The sequence below is a fragment of the Triticum aestivum genome, chromosome 3A (assembly GCF_018294505.1).
Source record: "Triticum aestivum cultivar Chinese Spring chromosome 3A, IWGSC CS RefSeq v2.1, whole genome shotgun sequence".
In the NCBI taxonomy this organism is placed as follows: Eukaryota; Viridiplantae; Streptophyta; class Magnoliopsida; order Poales; family Poaceae; genus Triticum; species Triticum aestivum.
The window spans coordinates 488,801,319-488,825,808 of NC_057800.1; the positions used below are offsets into that span (position 1 = coordinate 488,801,319).

Below are 24,490 nucleotides of genomic sequence, written 5' to 3' on the forward strand. Positions count from 1 at the left end.
AATCAGAAAAGGTCCGCAACATCCACTCGTATGCCTGGCTTGTTTCATGAGAAATTATACCATAGCCAAAAATAACAGTGATGCGGTGGTGATTCAACCCGACAAACGGCACGAATGGCAGATTGTATTTGTTGGTTCTGTATGTGCTATCGAAAACAATGACGTCTCTGAAAGCCTCGTAGTCAAGTCACGACTGACTATCAGCCCAGAACAGTCCTTTCAGATGGCCATGCTCGTCTACCAAGTACTTGAAGAAAAAATCCACATCTCGCTCTCGCCTCGCCATCATGTGCATGATCACCGTATTAGCATCACCGGCACTGATTGTCTCCTACTTATTAGCATGGCAGAAATTATAAACGTCCCTCTTTATGCATCCAACCTTATCAAATCCACCGTATTAAAAGCACAAAATATCCATAATACGATATTTGCGGATCCCATATTTTTCCATGTCCGCTTTCTGCTCATCGCTAATTCGTCTGTGCGAACGCAGCAGACAAGAAAGATCCCGTGGGGCTAGAGGATGGCTGTGCTCATCGATGAAATCCTTGACAAACCACCGACCGGTTTCCTCCTGTCTCGTAATTACCAATTTAGCATTACACCCAACACGAGTTAAACTTCGTGGCCTCCTCTTTCTATCTTCCATCTTTCTTTTCATGTGCTTCTCTTCACGAAACCCTTGACGACTACACACAATTTTCCTTAAAATTATGTATTTGTTGGATCCATCCCACTCAACGTAGCTTTTCCTCACACTAAAACATTTTTCAAGAGCATATTTGTTGTAGAATTCATAGCCTTCAGCCTCACTATCAAACATCTTGCTAACAACATTTACATACTCGAACATACTCTCATCACTTGCATACGCCATGTCTTCCTGCATATGACATGTGAGGGAAACCAATCATCAACATCTTTCTGTTTATCAATGTTGCAGGTGTAAAATAGCTCATAGGCAAAGACAAGTGCATGGAAAAGACTTTGCTCGTTTGACATGTGAGGGAAACCAATCATCAACGTCCAACAAGTAGTATCTCATCTTCCTTTAAACTATATTTCATGCACTATGCAAACCTAAAGTGATGATGACTTTAATAAACTAAATTAAGTGAACTATGGAACCAGTATCTCATCTTCCTTTAGTATATCTCATCTCAAACGTCAAATAAGTCACTTTTTTCTGCGGTACCAAAGGAAGTAAGCAATGCCCTCAACATCTTACTTAAACAAACATGATGTGATTAGCTCAAGAGAAACTATGCCACGATGAAGCTTTCCATTCGTTATTCTAGTCCGTACCCGGATCTTGTGGGGGTTGAGGTTGTACTGCATGCACGGTGGAGGGGCGCAACGGCCAAGAGAACGAGCAGAACGCCAAGCCGAATTCATACCTTAAGGATGGTAGCGCGAAGAGATGGGATCGCCCGCCGCGGTCGCCGCCGATTTAGCCAGCGCAGATCTGGCCTTCTTCTTCTTCGGTGACGGCGTGGGGGGCTGGGGTTGGTTGGGTGGAGGACGAGGACGATGAATTTATTCCTCTCGCCGGGCAGGTCGAGGACGGAGAAGGTCAGGAGCGGCGAGCGGCGACGAATAGATCGGAGGAGGATTCTGAACTGGATCGAGTAGACATGGATCTAGTCCTCAGGTGATCGGTTCAAGAAAAGATATTTCCCCCTGGACCATTATGCCCTTATCGTAGTTAACATATTAAATTTAATCAATTAAAATTCCCCGCAAGATCTGACGGCTAATAAAAATCAGACATGATCAGACATGTAAGTACTGCTAAGTACTCCGAGTACTAACCCAATCACCATAAAACAGTCATAACATCCTCTAGAAAGTCTGAGCTAACTCCATCATATGCCTTCGCGAAGTCAATCCTCATGATGAAGATTTCTTGAAGGCATGTGTCGAGTGGAGCATTTCATGGAGAATACAGACCCCCTTCAGGATACTCCCACCATGAACAAACGCCAATTGATTCGGCTGAATCAATCTATTCCCATCGGGAATGGCTGGGTGGAATAACCCTTGATGGCTAGCATAAATGCTATGTTGATCAAGGCAATCAGACCAAATTGACAAATAAACTCTTCGTCAGGTACTTTAGGTAGCAGAATACGAACTATGGAATTCAGGTGTTCGATTTCAATCCTACCCTTGGCAAAGTCATCAAGAAACCCAAATATCTGGCCAGCCATAAGGTGCCAGAACTTCTTATATAACGATATCGAGAAACCGTCGCAACCGGGTGCCATATTGGATCCAATATCCCGCATGATGGCCTCTAATTCATTGAGGTAAAAGTTCTCATCATGGTTGTTTTCTGGTTTGCATTAACCCTTTCTCGGGTATCCCGAGCCGATAATGAGATGTCAAAGCCTCCTCGCTCCTTGAAAGTGAGGAGCGCAAGGTAGAAGCCTTAAATTTGTTGTTGCAGCGTCGCGTCTTTGGTGATCATATGGAGTTAGTGCGGAACACAAAAATGCAACACTTATGTGTTCTTCAATTGGCCAAAACTTGAAACTAGGACATATTAAGGTCTTCTTTTATCTTTCCAATTTAATGCCCCCTCTATAGTCAGTGAATTATATTTCATCTTCTAATCTCTTACTACTTAAAAAACAGAGTACTATTTCTTTTCCTGCCGACAGAACGGTTCGTCAACCGGTTCCCCCATTCATCGTTTTTTGTCAGCCGGTTTTTTGTCTCACCATGATCTTTGTCCGCACAGTTCCCTTATGCTAACCGATCACCTTAATTTACTTACCAAACTTCTTATCAAACTATAAGGAAAATCACATACAGGATTTGATAAATATTTATTTACACAATTGCATTAATATTGGCAGTCAAAGCACAAACATTTATTTACAAAATATTTATATCGCGTTGCAACGCACGGGCATTGTCCTAGTCATTTTTTGAGGAAATAACTGGTAACTGCTCAGTTAGCTGGCGAGTAGGGAATTAATAGGCTTCGGCATGGTAATCACTTAATCCAACTATTTATCAGTTTATCGGCTACTCAATGACCCTATGAGTAGGGATTGATCGACAAGTTAACTGATTAATCGGATGAACTCTTGAACATGGGTCCTAGTAAATTGAAAAGAACCGAGCCTACAGAAAAAGAGAGGCATACTCGACTTCCTACCAGCAGAACGCTTCGTCAACCGGTTCCCCCTCCTTCCACCACGTCCATTCATGATTATTTTTCATCCAACCGGTTCTTTAGTCCCACCACATGCTTTTTCACACCTTCCCCTAGTCAATCAACTTAATATACTTACTTTTTGCACCAAATCCATCTTAATTTATTTAACAAACATTTATTTACACAATCACGAGCAGGATTTGATAAACATGTACTCCTTCCGTTTTTTTAGTCTGCATATAAAGTTTGGTCAAATCAAACTTCGCAAAGTTTGACTAACTTTATATTAAAAAATATCAGCGTTCGCAATATGAAATCAATATTATCAGATGCATCATGAAATGTATTTTCATACTATATAGTTTTAGTATTGTAGATGTTCATATTTTTTGATATAGTTTTGGTCAAACTTTGTGTAGTTTGACTTTAACTAAATTTTATACGTGGAGTAAAAAGAAAGAAATGGAGTATTTATACAATCACATTAATATAATAGATAAATCACTAACTAACGTATAGAACATTTATATCCCGTTGCAATGCAAAAGCATTCCCACAGCACTATACGATTGCAAAGAGACAAAAGAGGATATTACAATTCCAAATACCTCGAAGGCCTGCGCTTTGGTCAGAACTTTTTGAAGAAGTCGTAGATGTGCTCGCTGACCTCCTCCGCCTTCTCCAGGTGGATGTAGTGCGCACCGCCGGCGATTACCGCCACCTCCTCAAGCCCCGGCACGTCGCCCTTGAGCCCGCCCTTGTGTATGTACTCCTGCACCCCCGTGTAGTTGTACGACATCGCCGATTCCCCCGCCATGAACTTGGTCGGCACCGTCACCTTGGCCGCAGTCCACGGCGCAGTCAGCTCCCAGTTCCTCCATCACATCCATAAATTACCAAGTTTATTCATCCAGAATGAAATCGAGTTAAGCCGTATGAAATGAACGAAAAGCACGAGGACTAATTTGCAGCAGCAAAGTTCTTACAGGTCGAGGCAGCGGTAGAAGTTCATGGCGCCGGCGAACCCCGTCTCGTCGAACTTGGCGGCGAGGTGGCCGACGTAGTCCTCTGACACCCACGGGGGCAAAGGAATGTCCTCGTCCGTCGGGCCCCACCACTCTTTGGACATGGAGATGGCGCCGGTGTCGCGGGTCGTCAGGAGCTTCTTGAAGATGAACTTGGTGTCCATCTGCGCGAACTCTGCCTCCATGACGCCGGGCTCCTGCAGCCGGAGGAGGTAGTACCCGTCGCCGTAGAGCCGACGGAACAGCTCGAGCGGCTTCACGGCCGGGTTGCGCGGCATGAAGGCGACGCTCATGTTGACCAGCGCGCGCACCCGCTCGGGGCGGAACGTGCAGAGGTGCCACGCCAGCAGGGCGCCCCAGCCTTGCCCCACCACGAACACCTGCGGCAGGGACAGGGCGTCGAGGAGTCCGACCAGGTCGCCCACGATGTGGAGAGCGGTGTAGGACGACGGGGAGGCCGGGGCGGCGGAGTCGCCATAGCCGCGGAGGTCGGGGGCCAGGCAGCGGTAGCCGCGCTCGGAGAGGGATCGCAGCTGGTGGTGCCACGAGCACCAAAGCTCCAGGAAGCCGTGCAGGAGGAGGACGGTGCCGGCCGCGCCGTCGCCGATCTCGGCGACGTGGATCTTGATGCCGTTCACTTCCAGCGTCCGGTGGGTGACGTCATCCAATGCCATTGCCGTTGCCATCTCGCTCTCTCTGTGAGCGTGACTGTGTGTTTCTCCTGTATATATATTTGTTGTCCATGACTCTTTCGACCTCGCTCATGGTCTTGTCGTTGTATGTAAATGCCAGCACGCAAGATGAAGATACTCTGTTGTTCCTGTTTTGTCGTTGTATGTAAATGCCAACAGCATGCATCGGCCACACCAAACGTCCAGCGACGTTTCCTGATGTGTTCGCGGATATGGAACGGACATGCAATCAGGTGCGTCAAACGCCCGCCTCATTTCAAACGGATCTTTCACAGAAACGAACAAAATTCATGCAAACTGGATGATATTAGTTAAATTTTGATATGTTTAAGAAAGGATGAAATTTAACAAAGTTCAACTAAACCGAACGATTCCGCAAAAAAGTTAAGAAAGATTGAAATTTAACAAAGTTCAACCGTTCGGCGTTATCTTGGTATACATGGACTAGCCGGCGACGTACTACACCAAGTGGCGCGCATCGCTGATGGCGTCAACACGCCCTCCCAGAACCGTCCCCAATAGCTCCGGCTGCCAATAAGCATGATCCTGGACGCGAACACGTGCAACGTGTGCCAGGTCTTCCGCCCCTCAACGCTGGACGTACAGGAGCATCCATGCCCTAGCGGCGGCGTAGCACAGAGCTCATTAGAATGCTCCTCTACGCCGCACACTGGGATGCCCATGGCAGTCAACCTCACTGCGTAAGTGGGATGACGTGCTCCAGGAACTTGAGGGAAGCGGGCAGCGCCGCATGGTCAAGAGCACCATGAGATCGCCGATAGACGATGTAGTCGCCGCTCCACCCGGCACCGTCGTGTGCCGCCATTGTTTATCATTGCCAAGGGTTAGGTTCCCGACGTAGATCTCATGGTGGAAGATGCTCTTTTTCATGAAGTTGCGTGTCACGCATGGCAGTTGTACACACATAGCATCGTCGATCAATTTTTCTAAAACTTGTTTGCAGAAAAAACGTCCTCGTATCCCGTTTTTCTATAAACGCAGACTTTGGATGTTACGAGAACCAAATTTTGCTTATCCATAGGTTAGTTAGATTAGCCAAACAAAGTTTTAGGTTGCTAGAACCCGAAACACGTTTGTAGCTAACTCGTGTCCTAAAATGCATGTATAAAGAGAGCTTTTTTAGGAGACTATTCAAGATGCTCTTAGATCCCTATCCGTCGAGCTAGCACCCCCCCCCCCCCCCCACCCCACCCCAAAGGCAAAAAAAAACCCGACGATCGCTTAGATCTGGCCATGACTAGATTCCAAGGTAAGTCGCCGCCACCCTCACCACCGGAGAAGACTATTGTGTGGCCCACGGGAGCAAATGTGCGGCGCTAGCCAGAACCACAATTCCAACTAGCCATGTAACGCTTGGAGACACCATGCTTGACTTGCCAACTAATTGTGCACAAGAGCTCTATAGATTAGCTCCCTCGAAGGCTCGACTTCCTCGTCATCGGAGTCGCTCACCCTGCTCAGCGCCCAAAACCGCTTGCGCCCGCAGCACGGATGAGGAGGGGAGGAAGGGAGGGAGCCGCAGTTGAGGTTAGAGGGAACGGAGCGGAGGTGCATCCTGAGAGGACAGGGGGAGAGGAGTTGAGAAAGAGAAGGTCATCGGGTCCATCATGGACATTAGTTAGATAACTTAATTATTAGGTCCCTTACAAAGTGTTTAATTGATACCATTGAAGAAGTTGTGCCCTTTCCCAAGTTTTCCAGATGGGAGGGTGGTGTGTGTTTGTCTACCAAAACAACCATTTGGTTTGTACTACTTCGTTGCTAATTAGTAGTACGACACTGTGGACTAATGACGGTGGTGGTACTCTGACTTGATTTGCATACAAATATTCTTTGGAGACAGCTACTCCTATATACTAGTGCTAGATGACAGGTACCTAGCGCAAAGCATATGTGAGCTGCAAATACCGGTATCTAATCAAACTCAGTGACAAAGGGGGAGTTTGGAACACTAGGTGTTTGCTTCCTCGAGATGCTCATGGAAATGCCCTTTGTCGCATCCAGTATTGCACTATTGCTTTGTTTATTTGCGGGAATCACTGGCATAACAATATCTACTCTTACTTATATGTGCAGAACATTGTCAAACTGCTACAGAGGAAAAACAAGCCGGCCCTGCTGATCAAATTGGATATTGCCAAGACATTCGATAATGTTTCACGGGAGTATTTGCTCGAGCTCATGCAATGGATGGGGTTCCCGACGCGCGATGGAGAGACTCGATTGCACTGCTACTGTCTTCATCGACGTCGTCCTGCCTGTTTAGTGGCATCGAGGGTGCGATCATTCATCATAGGAGAGGCTTGCGGCGAGGCGATCCGCTTTATAAGCTCTTGTTCATCCTCGCAATTGATCTGTTGCACTGGTTGCTCGACACGGCCACGCGCTCAGGAGAGCTGCACCCCTTTCCGGCAGGCGCCGCTCGGCTATGCGTCAGCTTATATGACGCGGTTGTTTTCATCAATCCAGTTCGGGAGGAGGTGGTCAGGCTTGTTGAGCTGCTGCAAGGTTTAGGACTTGGTGGTGCCTCGGGGCTCCATCTGAACCAAGTCAATTCGTCGGTCACGCCGATCCGTTGTGTGGAGGTGGATCTCATGCACATCCTGCAAGGCTTCGGCGGGCAGGTCGTCAGATACCCTATTACATACCTAGGGATGCCGGTCACGCTCGGGAGGATCAGTTTGTTGCACCTCCAATACATTTAGACAGGAATCAGGGCTTGGTTAGCCACCTCATGCCGTTCTCGGGCCGTGAGTGCTCGTCGGGTGCGTGCTCTCGACGCTCCCCGCGTTCACGATCACGGTGTTGCGCGCACCCACAAAATTCTTCAAAGATGTGGACAAGGCATGGCAAAAGTTTTTATGGACGCACACTACTAAGAAAAAGCATATAGGTAGATCAATAGTAGATGCGAGGGTTTGGTTTGGTAGCCGGCGCTACGGTTACTTAGCAGTAGCACAGCCTAGAAGTACGTGCTGCAGGTAGGGTTTAGCAGTAGCGCGGTGTCTGTCAACCAACAATACTGCCAAATGGTCCCCAGTACACCCCTTGGCTAGCAATAGTAACAACATTGGATAACAAACCCGCGCTACAACTAACAAAGTAGTAGCAGCACACGCGGGCTAGTAAACATGTGCTGCTACTGTATATATGAGGGTCCAGTTACTTTTTACTAATTTTCTACATTCGTGATTATTTTTTGAATTTTATACTGTTTTCAAATCCACCAACATTTTTTGAATTCACGGATATTTTTTTACCAAATTCACTAACATTTTTTGTATTCTTGAATATATTTTAAAAATCGTGAACATTTTCTCAAAGTCATGAACTTTTTTTTTGAATTTGTGAACAGTTTTTTATTCCTTATCATTTTTAAAATTCTCAAACATTTTTCAAAATTACAAAACTTCCATCTAGTCTGTTAACTTTATTAAAATTCATGAATAATTTTCAAATTTGTAACTTCGTTTTGAATTCACATTAAAGAATTCAATTTGTAAACATTGTTAAACTATTTTCAAAAAACACTGAATGTTATTTTAATCTGCAAACATATTTTAATTCAGTCCCTCTTAAAATCATATGCAGTGGGTAAACAACAAAAAGAAAGGGAAAAACCACACACCATAGGTATGCTCTAATGGGCCGACCCCAGGTAGGCTACCGCTTTGGGCGATCCCTATTTGGCGTAATTTTTCCTACTAGCAAAAGAGTCCGTGCGTTGCAACGAAAGAAAAAATATATATCATGCGCCTCTAACACAGTAACCATGGCTCAAGATCCAAATAGATCCACCTCCTTTATTTCAATATGGCATCTTATCAAAGTTGTCATTTATCCTTCTTCCCATCCTCGCCGACAGACATGCATGGTTATAGATCGTTTTTCCGTCTCCAATTTGTTTTTACGGAGATGTTCATTTTCAATCTGGCTCGACATCGGTATGAAAGAAAGATGGGTCGTGCAGTACTGATTAAGGTTGTATCCTAAACAACATTTAAAAAATTATCAACAGGTGAAACAACATCATATTTTCCTAATCATTTTTCATATATAATATGTTAGGGTTCAAAAGATATGAATATTTTTTTAAACATTTGAATCTGTCCCTAAACAAAATTTTAAAATGGTTAACAGGTAAAAAGAACATTATATTCAGATTCTGCATATTTTTCTAATCAATTTTCATGTACAATATATTAAAAATTAAAATTACGGTTTAAAAGATATGAATATTAAACAAAACATTTGAGTATGTAAAGAAAATGTTATTTTCTAGATGGACGGCGGGTTTATTAACCAAAACCTCAGGGAGTTTTATGCATAAAATGGAACATTTTTTATTCTCACTTAAAATAGGACCGCGGGTTGATTAATCGAAACTGAAACCTAGGGATTTTGCAAAACACGAACAATTTTTATTTTCTTACTTAAGACGAGGCTACGGGTTGATTTCAGGAAAGTGGGGGGTTTCTACAAAATTCCAGAGGGACAGCAAGAAGCACTGCTCCCTTTATTATTAGCTAGAGCTTTGCCCCTTGATGCGGCAAATTGTCGAAACAACGCACACGCAATGCTCAAGAAGTGGGTCGGCCCAGTACTCAAGGCTTTCTGTTTCCAGTTTTGGGAACCTTCTTGACGTTCCAGGCTGGTTTTTACCTTCTAGAAGGTTCCTGAACCATTTTTCATTTTTTTTCTGTTTCTTTTTTCTCTTTCTCCTCCTTTTCTCTTATTCTTTTTTCTTTCCTTTTCCTTTTTCCTGTTTCTTTTTTCTTTTCCTTTTCTTTCCTTTTTAGTTTGTTTCATTTTTCTTTTTATATTTAAATGTATTTTAGTTTTTTAAGAAATGTTGAGAAATTTCAAAATGTTAATAGTTTTCAAAGATTGTTCACTTTTCCATAAAATATTCCAGTTCCCAAATTTTGTTCCAAATTCCAAAGAAGTTTAAAATTTAAAATTTTGTTTGCTTCTTTTCAAAAACAAACAAAATGTTTTGAAATTAAAATTTCCCAAAAAGATGTCGGCACTTCTTTTTTTCACAAATTTGAAGAATTGTTGAGGAATTTCAACATGTTATCATCTTCAAAATTTGTTCACATATTCAAAAAATGTTCATGTTATTAAATTTTATTCAAAAATTGAAAAAAACTTGTTTTAAAAATTTATTCACAAATTCAAAGAAAATTCAGCGAATTTCATACAATGTTTGTGTTTTATATTTTTTGTTCATAACTTCGAAAAGGGTTCTTTTTTTCAAAAAAAATGTTCATCTTTTCGAAATTTGTTTGCAAATCCAAAACATGTTCGTGGATTTTATAAAATATTTGTGTTTCGAACAAATTTTTCATAATTTTGAAAAATGTTCACAGTTTTCAATTTTGTTCCTTGCTTCAAAATTGTTTGCATTTTCAACATATTGTTTTTACTTTCAAAAAAATGTCCTCATTTTCAATTTCGTTTCCTTTTTGCATAATGTTTGAGATTCCCGCATTTTCACAAAATGTACGAAGTTTTATAATTTTCAAGAAATTTTGAAAAAAGTTTGTGCTTCAATTTTTATCATTTTTCTAAAAGGAAATCATGCTCGAAATTTTAAAAAAATCTTACGCGGCTTATAGTTTCTATAAACTGTGCGGTTGTATTAGATGAGAAATCGCAGTAATGACAGTGTCTAGTGATGTGGTTCATTGGCTGGAGGTTTTGTGTTCGTTCCCTCTTACCCTCACTCACTTCAATTATTTGCAAACTAATGTTTTAAGTTTTGTTGTTGTCGTCGTTTCTTTCAATATCACTTTGCATGTCATGCACTAGTACCAGCCAGTCGACATGGCTAGCAGAGCGAGCGAATCTTCCGCTGGTCATGGGTTTGATTTACCCAGAGTTTTTTTTATTGATTTTTAACCGCGCGCTACTACAAATGGGCCGGCCCAGGTCAGCTCTCGCCTGTGCGAATGCTGCACTTGTTGCCGCAATAAGCAGCGTATAGGAGGTCCCATTTGGCACCTTAGGCGACCGTTTTAGTTGTTTTTATAAACAGGCATATACACCCTTTTTGCTCCGGGCCGGCCATTTGCCGGTTTTCTTGTGTAAACATTCAAAAAAGGATGCAGCGCTGGATTCGAACTCGTGAAGGAAATGATAGTAACCACCAGGCCATCAAAGGACTAGTGCTTTCTAAGCTTTTCTTAGTTTATTTCTTTTCTCACGGGAATCCCCGGTTTGGTTTTTTATCGATTCGCTCGTCATTTCTGGGGCGGTTTTATTTGAGTTTTTTTCTTTTTTTCTTTTTTTTCCTTCATTATTTCGTGTTTTGAAAAAACAATGATCTTTCTTCAAATTCTGTTGTTTTTAAAAAAAATGATGAACTCTTCTAAATTTCATGAACCTTTTTCTATTCAATGAAATGTTTTTCAAATTCAATGAAATTTTTTAAAACTTGATGAACTTTATTCAAATTTGATGAACAAAATTTTTAATTTATGTGAACTTTTTTGAAAATTTCATGTACATTTATGACTTCATGGATTTTTGCGATTTTTTCTTTTTTTTCACTTTTTCCTAATGTCAACAGGTTGACCGATCAAACGCGGCCTGTCAGCAGCGAAAGCAGGGAACGCCGAAGGGCCGTGACCAGCCAGCAAGCAAGCATTTTGGGCCGTCCTCAGAGTGTGCATACCGTGGGCGTCGGAACCCATAGTTGGCGCCAAAGGCGCTGACTAGGGGAAAATCCTATTCGCCCGTCGCTGCGGCGAACTGTCGAGCGATCGCACAGGGGCACCGCAGCGAGCGAAAGAAATGGGCCGGCCCACACATAATGCGTCCAAACCGGTTTTGTTCCTGTATGGTTTTTTTCTGGTTCTTTATCGGTTTTCTATTATTTTTTATTTCTCTTTTCTTTTCATTTCTGTTTCTTTTTCATTTTTTCGTTTTTTGTTTTTTGTTTCACTTTCTTTTTCAAATTTATTTTTCTTTTTCAGAATATGTTCGCATTTTTACAAAATGTTTATGATTTACTTTTCTATTTCTTTTTCTTTTCTTCTCTTCCTTAAAAAATCAAAAAATTAAATTTTGTTCGTGTTTCCAAAAAATGTTCAGTTTTTGAAAAAAATGTTCTCAAAATTCAAAACTTGTTCTTGTTACACAAAAAAGTACAAAACTTCTGAAATTCAGAAATGTACTGGATTTCAATTTTTTGTTCACATATTCAAAAAATGTTTGCGCTTCCAAATTTGTTTGGGATTTTTCAAAATTTCTCTCCGTTTCAAAATATGTTCTCAAGATTCAAAAAAATGTTCGTGCTTTAAAAAATTGTTCGCACTTCCAAATATGTTTGGAATTTTTCAAAATTTCTCTCCATTTCAAAATATGTTCTCAAGATTCAAAAAATTCTTGTGCTTTAAAAAATTGTTCATGCTTCCAAATTTGTTCAGGATTTTTTAAAATTGTTCACCATTTCAAAATTTGTTTTGAAGATTCAAAACCTGTTTGGGAATTGAAAAAAATGTTCCATCTTTCCAAATTTGTTCACAAATTCAATAATAGTTCATGTTTTTCAATTTTTTTCAAAATTAAAAAAATGTTCTGGAAGTTTAAAATGTAAACATTTTTATTTTTTGTTCATCAATTCAAGAAATGTTCCCCTTTTTCAAATTTGTTCACATCATCAAAATGTTCCTGTTTTACAAAATTTGTACGAAAATTCAGGAAATGTTTTTATTTTGAAGAAAATATTCATAATTTTGAAAAATTCAATTGTTCAACCCAATAAATGGACTGTAGTCTTTAACTGTTGTGCTGCTAATTGAACATGAGAACGTCTACATTGCAGTGGTTTGCATGGCAGGCCAATGTCACCAATCTAGCTGTCATTGAGTGGAGCATTGACGACTAACTTCGATCTTCTTGTCCGATCCGGAATCAGACCATGGACTGTGGGTGCAATCTCCATAATTCTCCATTCGTTGATCCATCTAGAATCCCAGAATAGGGTAGATTTGCCATTGCCAATTGTAGTGTGTGCCGCCGCATGAACCAACTCCAGTGCTTCCGCCACGACAGGAATGTTAAACTCATCCTATGGCCGGGATCTGTCCGCCGGCTGCAGCCAAGCCCATCTGGCTCGCAGGGCCTTGTTAAGCCAATGCATATTCGGGATCCCCAAACCGCCCGCCCATTTGGGCGTGCAAATTGCGTCCCAAGCGACGGCGCAATTGCCCCCTCTCGCATCTTTTTTACCGCACCACAGAAAACCTCGGCAAATCTTGTTAAGGGCCACAAGAGTCTTTGCAGGAAGATCAAGCGCTAACATGCAATGGAATGGGATCACACAGAGCACTGACTGGATTAGAAGTAGCCACCCGCTTTTCAGCATTGTCGCCGCCTTCTAGAGAGGCAAGTTGTCGCCCACTCGATCCACCGGCGGCTGGAGCTGCACCGCATTTTTCTTTTGAAGTGTCAACGGCAGACCCAAATATTTGCACGGAAAAGGAGCAGTAGGGCATCCCAACATAGTGGATAGTAGCTCGATCTTGTCCTGGGAACATCTAATGGGGAGCACCGTACTCTTGGCCATATTGACAGACAAACCGGAAGCTTGGCCAAACAGGTGCAAGATCACCCTGGAGGTGGCTGCCTCAAGTTCAGTTGGCTTCATGAAGACCACGACGTCATCCGCAAACATGGAGACACACTGCTGCATGCCAGAACGAGCCAATGGTGCTAGAAGGCCATGCTCAGAAGCATGTTGGAAGAGTGCATAGAGGGGTTCCATACAGAGAATGAATAGCATCGGCGACAGCGGGTCCCCTTGTCTGAAACCTTGACACGCCAAGATTGGCTTGCCGGGACGGCCATTAATCATGATCCGCGTGGAGGAGGTGGCTAGGAGTCCACAGATCCAGGTTAGCCACTTGTGTCCAAAGCCTAGTCTACGCTAGACTTCGATCAAGAACGGCCACTGTATGGAGTCAAATGCTTTGGTGATGTCGAGTTTGAGCAGGGCCGCTGGGTTCCTCAAAGCATGCATGCGTCGTGCCGTGCATTGCACGAGCATGAAGTTATCGTGGAGAGAACGCCCTTTGGTAAACGCGCTTTGGTGGCATCCCACGAGCTTCGGAAGCTCCATAGCAAGTCTTGTGGCAAGGATCTTGCCAAAAAAATTGATCGGGCTATTAACCAAGCTGATCGGGCCCAGAATTGAAATATTTGTGTGGAGAAACATTTCATAACAAAGGGGGAATCAAACAAAATATCCCCCTCCTCTGCATTCTTTGGGAAAAGAATGATACTTGAGCAACATATAAACAGAGGCATAGGCCAGCAAATCTGTACAAGCTGATTCAGCATCAACTAGGGAAAACAGGGCCGGGGCATACAATTCTCTCCTACAGAACCCCACACCCACCCTTTCTAGCCAAGCTAAAACTGAGAACTGATCACTTGAGGTTTGATCAGGCAAGCAACGGCGCAGACGTATCCTTGCATCTCCATTTCCGGCTGTAGTAAGCGTAGAGCGCCAACTGCGTTGCTCCCAGGACAACTCCAAGTCCGTTGGGCAGCTGAAAATTCAGACGGCAAGAAGTGTAATCGTCAGCACAATACATCGATTCAAGTAAAAAAATGCAATTTGAAATCGGATCGGGTGCTTACGTAGATGAAGAGATCACGCAGCAGCACTCCATAGACCGCGAAAGAGGCGCTCATGAGCAATGTAGAGAGCGAGAGGTAGAAGGGCATGAACTCCACGCACTCCGTCCTGATCACCACGCCCTGAAGAAGCAGCGATGAAGACATGCGTGAGAACAGTTCCATGTCACGCTGTTGCGCGCCGATCGCGTACGTAGTCCAAAAGGGATGATCTAGGTAGGAGAAATTTTCATGAGGAGCTGCGTACCATGACGGCTAGTGGGGAAGCAAACATGGAGATGAGCGACGCCATGCTCACGGCGCCGACGAACTGCTGCCGAGTCGGCTGGTCAAAGAAAGCGATGCTCGCGTGCGCGACGAGGGCGAACGCGCAGACCAGGAGAGCCAGGAGCCCTACCATCCTCAGCTGTGGAGCAGATGGATAGCAGATTTCAGTACAGGAAGAAGTATTGCAGTTGTTGTTCCCTGTTTGACTGGTTTTCTGAGATGATGAAAGTGCAACGGGGTTCAGGACGGGAAGGAAATTACCCTGGTCTTTCTGCTGTCGGCGTAGATGAAGAAGAGAGAAATGTAGGCGAGCTGGAACGCGGCGCCGGTGCCGTTGACGGTGGCGACGAGCAGCCGGCCGTCGGAGACCCAGGGGAGGCCATACCAGAGGCAGATGAAGCAGTTGAGCAGGGAGAGCAGGTAGGGGAGCCCGTCGAACTGCTCCGTGGACTTGGCCTTGAGGATCCTCTTGAAGGTCGGCCTGAAAAAGGCGACAACACGAAACACAAACGCGTCGTCAGAAACCCCTCTCCACGACGATCAAGCCAACAAAACCAGCGCCATCCATGTATATAGCATGCTTACACTGGGGAGAGGAAGAGAGCGAAGGCGAAGAGGTTGCCGGCGAACCCGGCGGCGAAGCAGGAGATCTCGTACAGGGAGAGGGAGTCCATGGATGAAAGATTGAAGAAGCCTCCTTGTACCTTAGCTTTTCCACGTCTGCCTCCACAGCACTGTAACGCCGTGGCTTTTGTAGCGGGCTGCACGGCACGAGCCAAAACCCCACAGCCACAAGTTGGGTTGTATGGTTGAATCATCGGCAACCTAGCCCTGGGAACGCGCCTCTTCATTTATTTTCTTCGCGCCTATGGAACGGGAGACGACTGCGAGCACGCGTCTCCACTCATATCAGTTAACCAGCAACTTGTCTCGCCTCTGCTGACACCGGGGCTCCCTCTCACTGTCGTGTATCGCATGGACGTGGTCCGCAGTGGCATGAATGTGTTTTTTTGTCAACTAGCTCATTACTGACGCACTGGCAAGATCATTACTGGAGTAGCTTTTACGAAAAAAAAATGAAATTTACTACTCCCTCCGTTTGTTTTTGTAAGACGTTTCAGACAGCTTGCTTTGTACTGTTTTGGACAGTGTCTGAATGTCTAAAACGTCTTATAAAAGTGAACAGAGGTAGTAGTAGTACCAGCTATCTACAGGCTATCGTTTTCTGCGGTAGGATCTGAAGAATCTTTCCTGGCGTCCAGGTAGTTTTTTTCATTTTTTGAGGTAATGGCGTCCAAGTGGTTGATAGGTCGGATCGCCGATCATCGCCGTGAACACAAATCGGCCAAGTCACTCTTTGAACTTGTGGCCGAAAAGTTTGGATGGCCACCGCTTGCTTGGCCGTCATTTGACCCAGCGGTCTCCGGCCCTAGCAACCAGAAGATTGGACGGCCGACAGCACCTCTGAGAAGCGGAGCGGATGACAAAAGGTGCGTTTGAGGCTGACACGCCTCGCCATGTCGATGCTTAGAATGACCAAACGAAATTCAGCACGGAGAAATGCAGCGGTTTGGGAATTCCATGCTCAAAACTTGTGAAGATGAGTCATCAGTTGAGCCAAATATAAGTGGCTAAGACACGCCATCTTTCAGACACAGCTTCTCAAAATCGGGGTAAACCTTGCCACACTTGATATTTTTCTTCTTTTTTGGTCTTCCCGATAATCTTCAATTCAAAGATCTAAGAAAGTTGACCTCAACAAAATCGTGACGCTAGTTTGCCAGAATAAGCGATATCACATTCCAGGTGAGCCTTTTTCCTTGAAATTGTGAGTAAAGACCATGGAAAAGCAAGTAATGGAGCTCAACTATTTGAACAAAAAGAAAAAGCAAGCAAGGTATATAAGTCGACAAGGCAGAGCCAGCATCTTTACACACTTCGTAACAATATTTGGCCAAATATATGTACGTCTGTCAGACAACAAGTTCACGAGAAATTAAGGTCCCAGCATGTGCAATCATCTGATGGAAGAGCAACACAAAAGAGTGTAACCCATATCAAGATCTTTATTTTTGCTTTTGTATTCAACATTCTGATATGCTGTGAGGAACTACTTAAGACCACGATAAACAGCATCTCAAATTGTAACAGGGCCATTAAAAGGGACGTAACAGACGATACCTCCCGACAAATAAGTATAGAACATAAAGACCAAAATTTTCACTGTTGACCAACTTTTTAACTCATATGCTACAAGGACAGCAGAACCTAAAACATGCTAGACAAGGGGTAATACTCAGAATACCGCACCCAGGATTTTAACCACAACCAATACAATGTAACTTTGCACAGCAAGAAACGGAAAACACGGGTGGAGAGAAACATCAGCTCGATGTCATTCGAAATCCTTCAACTCCATCATCTGTATGAGCACTCAACGAGCCTAGTTACAGATACCCATCAGCTTTGCACAACTTTGCATCTTCTGCCGTCTTGCTTTCCACGTTCCTTCCAATTCATGTACCTGAGCATAACAAGGGCATTTCTTGAGGCTGCTAACGAAATATAACTTAGCATGAATGAAGAACAAGCACAAGACACCGAAGGATCACTATAATCTTTTACCAAGGTACTGTTATCTAAGTCATGACAGATTTTTGAGTTCATTATCCACATTTTCGTGCATGTCAAACAACAGTAAATATAGAGAATGCATCATGGATAGATTGCAGATGAATTCTCAAGATAAAATAAGCCAAGGATCCCAGTTAACTGAGTGGTATGTTACTACTTATCAGCTCCGGAGCTATCTGTTCTTAAAATGAATAAGAGTACAGAAAATATCGCAGAAAAGGTGCATCCCAGATTTCCACATGTAGCAGGGAGCAGGTTCTTCACAATAGTACAAAGAAGGTCCCCTAGTACTTCTCATATAAGCTCACAGGAAAACACACACAAAACAAAACACATGAAATTTGGGAAATTCTTTTGATGTAAACAACGTGACTATTCCCCACTATATAAAAACTTAGGGTACAATTTTGTGTACATGGATATTGCAATTTGCAATGAAGTTAAATGAGTAGTGTGTTCTCGGTTCATACGTAATAGTGTCCAAATGCTACAGCTATATAGCACATGTCAAGCTCATCAAACTTCTAAGATATTCTCTGCCAAATAAATGACTACTAGGACATAAGGAACAGCATATGATTTGACATGGGCCCCGGCCTCTTATAAATGCAGCACAATCAAATTTATTCAGGTACCATATCACGACACTCCCAACACATGGCTCGTTGATATCTTTACAAGTAACTCAGTGCTAAGCATTTGATTTAAGAAATCAGTTCTTTGTATAAAGCTCATTACATGTATGAGACTGAGATCTAGCATGGTATGATGCCTCCATACATATTGGAAAGCTTAATATGCCCAAAATGGTGCTTCTATTGTACAGATAAATCTTGGTAGCAAAAGGGCAGCACTAAGTTTGAAGAAATACTTACATGATACAGAGCAAATGTACTAATAAACCCAGCAGTCATAGACAAATTGAAAGATTAAGGACCACATAATAAAATGATCTCAGACAACTTGTTCAAGGTTTTCTTCCTGACATAATTTTCTCATAACCCCTTAAAATATGTTCCCAGCTGCAGACATGTATTATTACCATGCTCTCGATGATGGTGTCAGCCATTGTGAATACTTTTAAGACGGGAAGATAAAATCATAAGTGCTGCTACATTTAATCCTAGAAAAACAATTCCGGGCATGCTTGTATTAAATATGACAAATGTCAATACCGGGAGCATATCAATTTATCAAGAAGGGTAGTGGAAAGTGAGCAGAACACACTAGAAGGTCAAAGCCTTTGATTTGAAGTTAATATTTACTGAACGGGCTGTTCTCCGGCCATTTACCTAACAAATGATTCAAGTTCCCCAGTTGCACCCAATTGCTCTTGTACAGATTTGAGATGTTAAGTTATGCATAGGGAATACAAATCTGCATCTCATGTTCAAAGGTGCAGCACACAAGATTTTGTTCACTCACAATCACACAATTTGTACAGAATTCATACAGACAATTGATTGAATGGCACTCTCATTGAACGAGGCATAATCAAACACACTCCTAAGCACAGAACCAACTCACCTCCATCTATCTCTCTGAACCACCAAAGACTTCCAAAATCCCACAGCAATTCCACCATTTTGCCCGATGCCCCGAAGCAGCCACCGCCACCGCCGGTCCGCGTACCACCTGCACCAAAAGTAACCCACCTAATGAGAAATCACAGCTTCAAAATATGGGGAATGGATGGTAAACAGGCAGAAACGTTATGTACCTCTGTAGTATGCGCAGCAGCTGGCTCACGAGACCGTGACACCTCACCCTTTGCCTCCGGTTCCTGCACCACAGCAGCCGTGTCCGCATCCCTGACCACCACCTCCTCAGCCTTCGTCTCCGGTTGATGCGCAGGATGCACCTTCGCTGTGTCCCGGATCACCGCCTCCTCGCTCTTCACCTCTGGTTCCAGCACCTCAGGTGCTTCGGACACCACGATATCCTGCACCTCCGGTTCCTGCACCACGGCATGCGCCTCCGCCCTCGCATCCACCTTACCCTCTTGCTCCCGGTCAGCAGCTTCAGGCGGTAAAGCGTCAACCATGACCTCCTCCCCGGCCTCCCCCGTGGCGCCCTCATCAGCGACCTCGACGGCGCGCTCCACCGGCACCTCCGACGTGGCGCCCTTCTTCTCCTCCTCCTCGGCCGCCTCCGCCCTCGGCGTCACCATCTCCTCGGAGCTCTCCATCGAATCCTCGCTCGCATCCACTGCGCCCACCACCGAACACAAGCACACGGCATCAGAAACACACACGCATCCATCATCTTATAGGGCACGAAAGGAAGCGAGGCGGAAAAGGCACACAGCTCGTAAAGCGGGCGGTGGGAACGTGGGCCGGCCGGCGCCAGCGGAGGGCGTACGAATGCCACCCTCGCCGCAAGCGCAAAAGGCGATTCCCGCCGCCCCGCTGGTGCCGAAAGCGGCGTGGCGCAGATCTGCCGCCGGCTTAAAGAGGGGGGGAGGGGGAGGAGGGGTAGATGCCATGCGTACCGGGAGGAATGTTAAGTTTGATTGGTAGGTGGTTTCCATCGCTGGCGGCGTCGCCGTGGCTCGAGTTATTGCTTCCGTTGTCGTTGGTGGTGGTGGTGGCGCCGCCGTTGGACCCGGCAGGCTGGCCCCCCTGCTGCTTCTTCTTGAGCTTCGCACGCTTTTTGGCGCCCTTCGGCATCGCGGAATTCGAGGGTGCGGCGCCGGCGATGGAACGGGAGGAGAGGAGAGAGGGGAGGAGGAAGAGGAAGGGGAAGGAGATTTGTTTTGTTGTGGAGGGAGGGAGGGGATCAGTTTTTGTTAGGTTTACGCAGATGGAACAAATTTGAACGGGATTATATCTATTTTATCTGTGCGGAAAATGTATCGTTTGTTTCTCAAGTTGCATATTTTTTATCTGAACAAACTGTCTAGTTGCTCAGCGGGTTATATTGTCATGTTAGAAAGAGCATTTCCTCAGTTAAACGCATTTTTTTAGTTATATTGTAATGGTCCATTCAAAAAAGAATATTACCTCCGTCCCATGGTATAAGATGTTTCTGTAGGCTAGTTTATATGGCTATCGTATTTTATTTTTTGAAGATGATTTGTTTTATCTGCGATGATTCATAGAAAAATGATATGTATTTTTACAGTAGTGTTAGCAAACATTGTATGTGTCAAACAAGTTAGAAAGTATGAATTTTTACAGTGGTGTTAGCAAACATTTATGTGTCAAACAAGTTAGAAAGTATGAATTTTTACAGTGGTGTTAGCAAACATTGTATGATTAAAAACCTTAAAGAGATAGTAGCATGTAGTATTGGTGGTAGTCCCGAGTTTTATGTCAAATGTATAGAGTTCTAATTTTGTGAATCTTGCCGTGCAATGCCCTTGGGTTCATAAATAAGCGACTTTTAAGCATGGCCAGAATCTCAAATGTATAACTTATTTTCGTATGGATGAGTTGAAAACATAATGTAAACCTTACATGAATAAACATGTTTATATGCCAAACTATAACATTTTCACGGCGCAGCTCAAATATTATCGTGTTCATTTACGGAGATAAGCGTGGCAACTCGGTGTTTTCCGAGCAAATTCGGCCACGGAGCGTTTCGTTTCGTTTCAAGAGGAGGAGGGCGCTCCATTGGACCTCTATTTAGGAGCGTTGTCTATCGTCCATCTACCACAACTTGCTCAGCTCAGCCGGCTGCATGCGAATTCCCTTCCCTGATCTAAAAACGGCTGCTTTCACCTATGGCAATTCAACTCAGGGCTGGTACGTTAGAAACTGACAATTCAACTCCAGCCTGGTATTAGAGCCATTTGTTTGTTTGTTTTTTTTTGAAACGGAGGCAAAAGATTTGCCTCATTTATTAAATAAGAGAGAAGTGTTTTAGGGTGTTAAAAATGACCCGTATGCCCGGCATGGCAACTACTCGTGCACAAGAATACACCCCAGTTTTTTAGCTCCCGCGATAATCCAAAGCTTGACATCGTTGATAATAGCACGAAGAAGGACCGGAGGCGGTGCGCTCTTGTGTCGGAAGACCCGAGCATTACGCTCGCTCCAGATCGTTCAAGAGACTAGCATTGTAAGTGAGGCCAGGGCTCGTCGGTTTGGGTTTTGCAAGCAGGTTCGCTTTTCCCACCATTCCAAAACAGATCCATCCAAATGCCAAGAGGAGGTGTCCATGTGTGCTAGACCAAATTCAAGGATGACCGAGTTCCATAGCCTTATGGTGTAGCGGCATTTGTAGAAGAGGTGTGCACCCGTCTCGCCAACACGATTGCAAAGCGGGCAAAGACCACAGTTTTGCCAACCGCGCCGCTCCAATCCGTCGGCTGTCCAAATCCGGTCTTGGATAGCCAACCAAGCAAAAAATTTGATCTTAGGAGGGGCCCAAGCCTTCCAGATCATAAAGTCCATGGGCGAAAGTGTCAGTCCAAGAAACTGAGCCTTGTAGGCGGTGGCCGCGGAGTAGGACCCGTCGTTGGCGTGTTTCCAAATAATGTCATCGTCAGTTTGTTGATCCAAGTGTAGGTCATGCACAAGCATCCATAACGTGAAGAATTGGAGGATGTGGGCATCGGAGACAATGGTGTTGCGACCGATCTTAAGAATCCAAGCATCTCCATGGAGGGCCTCCCGCACAAGAAGCCATGAGGAATCCCAAAAAGATGTTTTGGCACCGTTGCCCAAAATGATGATCGTTGAGGCATAGAAGAAGTCCATGTCCTCCTCCGTGCAAGGGTTCCCAAGCCCCACCCAAGTAGAGCCATTTGTCACCACCCACTCTCTCACTCTCTTTTTGACACCGTTGTCACACCCTTGTCTTTCAAAGACAGGGCAACAGGGTTCTTGCGCGCAGACAATCACGTCGACACCTTTTTCCGGTGACAGCTGCAGGCTTGTTTCAAACAGAGCCACACGATCCGGAGCGCTCCTCGACACCAAACTGAGCTCGTGCCAGCGGCGGCTCCCTTTGCGGACGTTGGTTTCGACGTGGCCCACACCGTTTGAGCGCGAGGGGCGCCGGACTGACGTGCCACCCATGGGCAAACCGGGTCCAGACACTCAGCCATCAGCCATCAGTGGCACGAGGGCGTCGTCTTGGCAGGATCGGCCGTCTAATCCAAGGTTAACTGGAGTCCCCGCTGCATTGATTTCCACGCCCGTTCCTTCAAATCTCAATCCAGTTTTTTTCTTCCTGTCTATGAAAACGCGGCCGCACGGTGACTGTCTGTGTCTCTGGTCCTGAGATTTAAATCTGCCCGTCTTCCTTAGAGAAGACAAAACTGACCAACTTGATGATAAAAAAGTTTTCGTTATTCAAATCTGGCACTATTTAACGAGCATGTTATCGCGATCTGAGTGCAAGATTCCTTTTTGATTTGTTTTGGACCCGATTCCGTTTTGTACCAGTTCAAGATCCAGAGGGCCGTATATGATTTAGTATTCAGGTGCAGCACAAATCCGTTCCCGCGGTGTCCCGACGCGACGCATGTGGGAGGTCAGTGCGAAACACAAGCGCTTCAGACTAACATGCACTCACCTGGAGCACATAATTGTTTTTTATTTATATATGGAAGAAAAAAAGGGTAAAGATGCGCCTGGAAAAGGATGGGTGAGCGCTGGTTAGCGTCTAGTTCCTGCTCAGCCGTCCGTATGGTTCCAGGTTGCACGTATCATCATGACCTGGATCACACCGGGCCTACATTAAACGAGCGTGACAACGACGTAAAAGGATTCCGTTGCTATTTTCTTCTAAAAACATATGGGAACCAACAGCGACACAATCTAGAGAAAACTATACGCATTTCAAGAGTGAAGTTTGTTTTAAACCTTAAAATTGTAGTGCTCGTCGGAAATAAACCCTCACCTTAAAATCCTTGAAGTTTGTACCCTGTACTTATCATCCCGGTCTTATCCCGACCCTATGCATCAGTTTAGACCAATTTGGCACACCAAGAAAAAGACAATCCACTGAGATAACTTCCTACTCTCGCTGACTAAGTGGACCCACACGTTACATCCATCTTCTCACTCGATATATCCGACATCACCACCGTACTCAGCATAGCCTCAGGCCAGTTCGTCGCCCTCGTCGACGCGAAGCCCTCACGTACACTCACTCAGCCTGGCAACGGCATGACTTCATGTCTTCAGCGCTGCAACCAGGGACGTTTGGTGCCATTGCTAGCCACCCCTACGACAACGTGAAGTGAGCAGCCGAGCTCGTTCGTGGCCAGCACGGGCCTGATCTGGACGGTTCGCTCCTCCTGCAGATGCAATGCAGCCAGCTGTGACGACGCTTCTCACCGCGGCTAAACCTCATGGAGGACAAACAACGACCACTTATCACAATCATCACATCCACGGGCACGATCGCACCAGGGACGAGGTCGCAGGTCTGCGTCCATGGAGAAACATGAAGTTTTTTGTTTTGGAGAAACATGAAGTTGTTCGTTCATGAAGCTTGTATTTTTTCGCAGTGCCGCCGGCCGGCGTATCCGATCAGTAGCTAGCACCGGTCTGAAGATTGGTTCGAACGTTTCTCTATCTATTGTAGTAAGTACTAGAACTAGAATTTGTACTAAGCACTTGGAGCATAGTCGCATCCGTTGCAAGGATTGAATTCTCATTTGCGCAGACTGGCTGTACGCTGATCAGAGTAGCATCCATAAACTTGTCGGACTCGTTCTCCTTGCTTCTTCCTGCTGCTCCATAAACGACAGCTCTAGCAGTGCGAAGCAATACGTCGCAGGCGCGGCTGCGTTCTGCAGAGCTTGGCGGACACCGGAGCATGGCCGTAGCAATGGAATCGGAGAACTACAAGGCGAGTACGTATTGCCGTTCCGCCGCGTCAATGGCTTCGAGGCGCCTGCGCTGATTCCAGGAGAGAGGAAGGGACTGGGACACAGGATGGATATGGCATGTGGGGTAGAGATGTAAGTGAGAGCAGACTTTGATCCTGTGTGGGATGGATGTTTTCCCGGTGTGCCAAACAGGTTAAGGGTCAGGATTAGACCGGGATCATAAATACAGGATACAAATTTCAGG

General features: G+C 44.8%; 3 protein-coding genes across 4 annotated transcripts; all 3 read right to left on the reverse strand.

Moving 5' to 3' along the window:
- Window positions 1-216: 216 nt before the first annotated feature.
- On the reverse strand, window positions 217-4,949 carry LOC123058472 (epoxide hydrolase A). 2 transcript variants are annotated; one of them, XM_044481189.1, is made up of 3 exons: window positions 4,156-4,949; window positions 3,778-4,044; window positions 217-886 (listed from the first exon to the last, which is right to left on the reverse strand). In XM_044481189.1, the coding sequence occupies exons 1-2, from the start codon at window positions 4,878-4,880 to the stop codon at window positions 3,798-3,800; spliced, it is 972 nt and encodes a 323-aa protein (XP_044337124.1). In that variant the 5' UTR covers window positions 4,881-4,949; the 3' UTR covers window positions 217-886; window positions 3,778-3,797. The 2 variants fall into 2 exon arrangements, with proteins under 2 accessions (XP_044337124.1, XP_044337125.1); XM_044481190.1 differs by lacking the exon at window positions 217-886 and having other exon boundaries at window positions 3,644-4,044.
- Window positions 4,950-14,119: 9,170 nt separating this feature from the next.
- Window positions 14,120-15,678, reverse strand: LOC123058473 (bidirectional sugar transporter SWEET2b). Its single transcript, XM_044481191.1, has 5 exons — window positions 15,408-15,678; window positions 15,084-15,303; window positions 14,803-14,961; window positions 14,559-14,678; window positions 14,120-14,467 (listed from the first exon to the last, which is right to left on the reverse strand). The coding sequence occupies exons 1-5, from the start codon at window positions 15,671-15,673 to the stop codon at window positions 14,360-14,362; spliced, it is 873 nt and encodes a 290-aa protein (XP_044337126.1). The 5' UTR covers window positions 15,674-15,678; the 3' UTR covers window positions 14,120-14,359.
- Window positions 15,679-16,844: 1,166 nt separating this feature from the next.
- LOC123061780 (serine-aspartate repeat-containing protein I) lies at window positions 16,845-20,236 on the reverse strand. Its single transcript, XM_044485044.1, has 4 exons — window positions 19,948-20,236; window positions 19,177-19,664; window positions 18,984-19,091; window positions 16,845-17,346 (listed from the first exon to the last, which is right to left on the reverse strand). The coding sequence occupies exons 1-3, from the start codon at window positions 20,123-20,125 to the stop codon at window positions 18,990-18,992; spliced, it is 768 nt and encodes a 255-aa protein (XP_044340979.1). The 5' UTR covers window positions 20,126-20,236; the 3' UTR covers window positions 16,845-17,346; window positions 18,984-18,989.
- Window positions 20,237-24,490: the final 4,254 nt, after the last annotated feature.